Raw genomic sequence first — 6,423 nt, forward strand, 5'->3', positions numbered from 1 at the left:
AGCCATCAGGGCAACAGGCTCAGGAGACCATTCTTTGGAAAAATACAAAACATAGCAACAGCACCCTGACTCTGGTCAGCTGAGGGTGACCTTTTTGATTCGGTGTTAAGTTGGGAACGTATGAATAAATAAAGCACAGAGCAAAGGAAAAGGAGAGAAAGGGGAGAGCAGCAAAGAGGAGCAAGAGATGAGGAGTTCTGTGGCTTTCACGTGCATGCAGATTACCCGAGATCTTGTCAAAAGTGCAGATGCTAATTCCACGATCTAACGTGGGTCTCTGAGTCACACCGTAGCAAGGTATGAAAGTCAGTGGGAGTGGGGAAGAGGCGGGGCTCAGGGCCAGGTCTCCCGGGCCCTCTCCTTTCTGGCTGTGGGACGAAAATGTGGGTGATTGGTTCCCCTCTCATGGCATCTCCAGGTGAGGCTTGGCCTCTAAGAAAATATACGTCAAGGATGTAGGACGGCATCCAGATGTCAGCCCCTGTTACAGTGAGCCTATTCAGTACATGAAGGGGACAAGCTGCGTCTATCCAGTGGCAAAGGGAAGATAAAGGATTTTGGACTTGTTCCCTGAATGCAACCCCTTCACCCCACCCCCTCACAGCTTGGGAGGGAATCTGTGGGTCATACGCCCACAAGATAGAGCAGAGGCCGAATGAGAGAGAAAAAGCAAGTGTGAGCAAATGTTAGGTGGTGAATCTAGGTGAAGGATATACAAGTCGTCATTGAACTTTCTTGCAATTTTTCTGTGGATTTGAGATTTTTCAACATAAAGTTTGGGGAAAAAGAGGAGTCTCAAATATTCCTACCAATTTGTTCTGAAATTAGGGGGAAGAAAACATTAGGGGACAATAAACACATTCTATAGATCCCAGCAGGTTATTGAGAACCCTTCCATTTTGTGTCTTTTTTTTTTTTTTTAAAGATTTTATTTATTTGAGAGAGAGAGAATGAGAGACAGAGAGCACGAGAGGGAAGAGGGTCAGAGGGAGAAGCAGACTCCCCGCCGAGCAGGGAGCCCAATGTGGGACTCGATCCCGGGACCCCAGGATCATGACCCGAGCCGAAGGCAGTCGCTTAACCAACTGAGCCACCCAGGTGCCCCCCCATTTTGTGTCTTGAAGAATAAGATCTATGTGGTTCCCATGGCCAACACAGGACAAAAATGATAGTTTGCCAGAAAAGGCATCATGAAACCATGGCCTGAAAGACTTAACACACAGCCGATCGAGGATTCTAATCCAGAGCCCAAGTCCTGTTAAAGCTCAGTTAGAACTTTGTGTGTTTACAAAGCACTGTCACATGATGTTCGTGGGGCACGCTCAGAAAGCAGTTATTTAAAAAGTATGAATAAGGGCGCCTGGGTGGCTCAGTCGTTAAGTGTCTGCCTTCAGCTCAGGTCATGGTCCTGGGGTCCTGGGATCGAGCCCCGCGTCGGGCTCCCTGCTCCGCGGGAAGCCTGCTTCTCCCTCTCCCGCTCCCCCTGCTTGTGTTCCCTCTCTCGCTGTGTCTCTCTCTGTCAAATAAATAAAAATCTTTAAAAAATAAAAAAAAAGTATGAATAAGTATGACTCTACCCTGTAGCCATAAAGAGTGACAATACCCTTGCCCCACATCACACCTCCCCTTTCCAAATCACCACAGTGCGCGGGAACAGTTCACTCTTTATTAAGGTTTGGCCCTGGGTCACTTGGAGCTGGTGTACTTGGTGACGGCCTTGGTGCCCTCGGACACGGCGTGCTTGGCCAGCTCCCCGGGCAGCAGCAGACGCACCGCCGTCTGGACTTCCCGGGATGTCAGTGTGGTTCGGCCTGAGTACTGGGCCAGCCGGGCAGCCTCGCCAGCCAGCCGCTCAAACACATCATTCACAAATGAGTTCATGATGCTCATGGCCTTGGAAGAGATGCCGATGTCTGGGTGCACCTGGAGAAGCAGTGGGACCACTCTGTTAAGGAGGAGGCTCCGCCCGACGCAGCAGGCCCCGGCCCCGGCCGCAGCTCCTGGCTCAGGACCGCAAGGCTGCCTCACCAGCCTCTCTCCAGAGGCCAAGACATGGAAATAGGGGTTGGGTTTTTTACTACTACAACCAAGTTAAAAGGTTTTCCCAACTGTAAAAAGTAATGCCATTAAGTTCCTTGTATGAGCACATAGAAGCATCAACCGTTGACAAACGGAATCAGTTACACAGCATTTTGCTTTTTCTCGTTTAGTGTATTTGCATAGCGTTACTCCTAGAAAGCGACGCCTAGCGGTGAAGTTCCCGGAGGCGGGGTGGCCCCTGGGTCCAAGGGTTTACACACTTACCTTGGCAGATTGTTACCAAATTATTGTCCGGAGAGCACACTCGTGTGACACGATCTCAGCACCAGACTAGGAGTCAGAACACCTGTGAGTCACTGCCTGACCTCCAATGAGGCACTTTCCTCTGGGCCTCAGTTTCCTCCTCTGTCACCCAAGCTTTTGACCTAGGTGACCTCCAATAACACAAGTGGTGGGGGCCTGATAACAATCCAAACGTGGGAGTGGCCAGACATGAAGTATTGTCCCCGTGAAGGAGGGGCGACTGCCAGCGACACATATCAGGCCAGTGGTGGAGACAGAAATGGAACCCGGGCTCTCCGCACAGCCTCTGGATGTCACCGGCAGCAGGGGATCCGAGCCTGAACCCCTCGTGCTGTCATCACATCTTTTTCTCTTTGGGGTTGAGGGGGTCACAGTCTGTGGGTGACCCCTCCCCCCCAAGCAGCTCTCCTTCGCCAGTCCAACCCGGGGCCAACCCTTGCCTCACAGTTTTTGAGTCCAAGGTTCGGTGGAGCTGCAGGGCTCACCAGGGTTCCCTCCCACCCCCATGCTCTTCAGGTCACTGGAGTCAGCCCTCCGCTGCTGCCCTTCGGCCTGTCTATGACAGTGCTGGTCCCGCCCCCAACCTGACCCCACAAAAGCATTCTCAGAGACCCAGCTTGTCAGGTCCCCGAAACTGCTAATGGGACTCAGACTGGAGACAGGCTTCATGTCTAGATCTACTCTCACAAAGGGGTAAGACCCAGGCGGGTTGTAGACTCAGGGAAGGCAAGATAGCTGTTGTGCCGGCTCCTAGCCCTGGTTCCGCTGAGGGGGCAGAGGCTTGGAGGCCAGGGTGCCTTGAATCCTTGACACAGTTGTCGGGTGCCCACTGACGCCCCCAAATATTTGTCAGTGTGCAAGTGCCAGGAGTAGGTGCTTCTCGTAGGTGCTCTGCTAGGCTGCACGCACAGAGAGCATGCACAGCCCCTGTGGGTTAAGAGGTGGGACAATCAGGAAGTAGGTGAGGGGCCTGCTCAGAGCCGGGATGGGGGGGGTGCGACCTCTGCGGCTGTCAGGTCATGTGACTCAGTCAGTGCACTGAGCCTTTATGGACCTTAGGTTCCTCCTCTGTGCAGCAGACCAATCCCGTAGCCCCTCCGGGACTGGGTGCTGTGTGGCTGGAAGGCCTTCCCCGAGACTTAAGCTCACACACATCACTCCCTGCTCTGGCGAGCACGAACAGGACCTCTTGTTTGTACCGTAGTGGGTTTGGCGTTCGATCACCCTTCAGCCCCACACTTTCTTAGTCTTCCCTGTCTTTTCATTATGTCCCACCTGACGTTCCACATAATCACCTTGTCTGTCCAAAGCCCTGGAAGCTTCTGGACGGCGGTGGCGTGCTTTAAAGGTCTCCTGCCCGTCATAGGTGCACAACAGATACCGAGAGGTTGTAGGGGCCTCTGAGCTCGAGTGGAGCCACCTCCAGAGGGGCACGGCGTGCCTGACTGAGGCCACTCCCCGCAGTGCCAGGAGTAAACGGGGTAGGACTCTCTGTCCAGTGCTCTCTCAAGGCTCTTTGGCCAGCACACTCCACACACACCCACAGACGCGTGCGTGCACACACGTTGGCTCCCCACTCTCACCTGCTTTAGCACCTTGTAGATATACATTGAGTAGGTTTCCTTGCGCCGGCTACGCCTTCTGGACCTCTTATCGCCAGAACTACGGCCCCTTCGGCCCCCAGACGGCTGCTGCTGTCCATGCTCAGCGCTCATTCTCCTGCTCCTCCTGACGGCCACCTCCTGCTCCTTGGGGTAGTTTATGGAGTCAGCTGCCCACCAGGTGGGGCTGGGGGCCAGCACCTGGGATGGAGAGGGGGAGGGGGGAGGAGCTTGGCCCAACCCTATCCAGAACATGCTCTCCCTTCATCTTGAAAGAGGCTAATGGCTCCCACCTCTCCCCCAAGTGATTGCCTGTCTCTGAATGGGAAGCCCTCCCCCACCACCTCCCAGCGTAGTACACGCTTGTGAGAGTTCACACACCACCAAGCCAGGCTATGAGATCACTCTACACCCGCTGTGCTCAGCATGACTTGAAATGCAGGGGAGTATCGGGAGGAGCACAAGGCACCCCCCCCCCCCCCCGCAGAGCCCTACAATACGGTGGAAGAAGCCGGCCCGGCTCACAGGAGAAGAGTGGGACTAAAGAGGGGGTGTAGGGACAGAGAGTTCAGAAAAGAAAAACTAGTGAGGGCTGCGGCGCCTGGGTGGCTCAATCGGTTAAGCGTCTGCCTTCGGCTCCGGTCACGATCTCAGGGTCCTGGGATCGAGCTCGGCGTTGGGGGGGGGGGGGTCCCTGCTCAGCGGGGAGTCTGCTTATCTCTCTCTCTCTCTCCCTTTGCCCCTCCCCATCATTTGTTCTCTCTCTCAAATAAGTAAAATAAAATCTTAAAAAAGAAAAGAAATACTAGTGAGGGCTACAGTAGCCAGAGATAGCTTCATGGAAGGAATGGGAATTTGACGCTGGTCTTTTGGGGGGTACAGTTTGAGGAGAATGACAGGACAATCCGTGGAAAAAGCAGAGTGGAATCGATGCGTGCCGAGTACAGTGAGGCTTGGACGGAAGGCAGAAGTGGAGTAGAACCTGAGCCTAGACCAGATGCAGGCAGCAGGAAACCACAGGCTGGGAGGGCCTGCCAGGGAGGGGGTTTGGGCGGACTGGAGGAGCCAGAGCAGAGAAACACTGGATGCTCTCCATAAAAGCAGGTGATGTGGGCTCCCCGTGGAAGCTGCAAAGGAAAGAGACAGCTGTTCAACGGAGTAGTTCTCACTTTGCACCTATGTGTGAATGATATTTCAGGTTCTTAAGTGCTGTGATTAAAGAAACCTGGAGCAACGAGAGAGGTATGGGCTTGGGGGGAAAGAGGGTTTTCCCAATCAGGAGGAGGTGGGGGAGAGTAGTGAAGACAAGCATCACCTGTGGGTGGGTGAAAGCAAGCCTGAGCAGCCAACACCTCACTAATCTCACCTCCTCACCCGCTTCCCAACATCCGGCTACATCTTCCGTGCTAAGGTTTAAGAAGACCAGGAGGGAATTCTTAATCCAAAATAGAACACTGCTTATTTTAGGCCTTTGTAGAAATATATGTATTGTGGGCTTTTTAAGCATTCTTGAAGTTTCTGAAATTGGCTTTTCGAGGGGTGGGGGGGACAGCCAAGCTGAATAGCCTGCTTTGATTCTTCCAGTTCTGAAACCTTACTTAGCACCTCAAGTATGGATCTACACTGAAGACCCTGAGGGACTTCAAAGGGAATTGGTACGAACATACCCAGGATCTCCCTTGGCTGAAGTAGCAGAAGTTCTCATCTCTGTTCCCATCGTCCCAGCAGCTCATTCTCGAGGCCATTCTCCCCCTACCCCGTCTCTGGATACTTAGAGCAGACTGACTTAGGCACAAAGGCACAAAGTAACGAAGCCAAGCCCCTCAGGGTTGGAGTCTGAGCCTCACTCCAGCCTCGCCGCTGAGGGCTCAGCTGCAGCTTCTCACCTCACGTTCACTCTCATCGTTCCATCTGCCCAGGGCAGCTCTTGGACTTCAGGGCCATCTGAGGTCCTATTCATCTTTCAAGTTAGAGCACCAATCCTGTCTTTCTGGATAACTACTCACAAGAAACTTTCCCCCCTTTTGAATCCTTCTTTGTCTCCTAACAAGTCACAATTGAGCATCTGATCTATGCCATTGTGTTCTCTAGTCAGTGTTGGTTTCCCCATTAGATCGTGAGCTCCTTAGGGGTTTAGACACCATCTGGGACTGATTAGATGTACTGTAATCAGCACTGAAAACTCATGGCTGTGTGAGGTTTCCCCGCAGGGACGGCTGCGGAGGTGGTATGATGAATCCGCATCAGTACAGATGGCCACCAGTGTGCCTGATGGACAAAGGTTGCAAGTGCTATTCAAGTTCAGATAGATCATGCAGGGCCCTGGCCGGGAAGTAAATGAGACCACGCTAACAAAAATTAAGGCCATGGACAGATAAAATAACAAGAGTTCCTGTATCCCACCCAGGAGTGGTGGTTCACAAACTTCAGTGTGAAAATGCAGACTCCAGACCATTTCTGCATCTCTCCCATCCCACCA

The 6,423-nt window shown here is 53.0% G+C and overlaps 1 protein-coding gene across 1 annotated transcript; it reads right to left on the reverse strand.

The window, feature by feature from the left end:
- Positions 1-1,666: 1,666 nt before the first annotated feature.
- On the reverse strand, positions 1,667-4,409 carry H2BK1 (H2B.K variant histone 1). The gene is made up of 2 exons (XM_028089236.2): positions 3,927-4,409; positions 1,667-1,923 (listed from the first exon to the last, which is right to left on the reverse strand). Exons 1-2 carry the CDS (start codon positions 4,197-4,199, stop codon positions 1,687-1,689), a joined length of 510 nt encoding a protein of 169 aa, XP_027945037.1. The 5' UTR covers positions 4,200-4,409; the 3' UTR covers positions 1,667-1,686.
- Between the last annotated feature and the right edge of the window lie 2,014 nt (positions 4,410-6,423).

This window comes from Eumetopias jubatus, unplaced genomic scaffold (assembly GCF_037043125.1).
Source record: "Eumetopias jubatus isolate StellerSeaLion01/CBP00866 unplaced genomic scaffold, mEumJub1_p1.0 scaffold_14, whole genome shotgun sequence".
NCBI classification, from domain to species: Eukaryota; Metazoa; Chordata; class Mammalia; order Carnivora; family Otariidae; genus Eumetopias; species Eumetopias jubatus.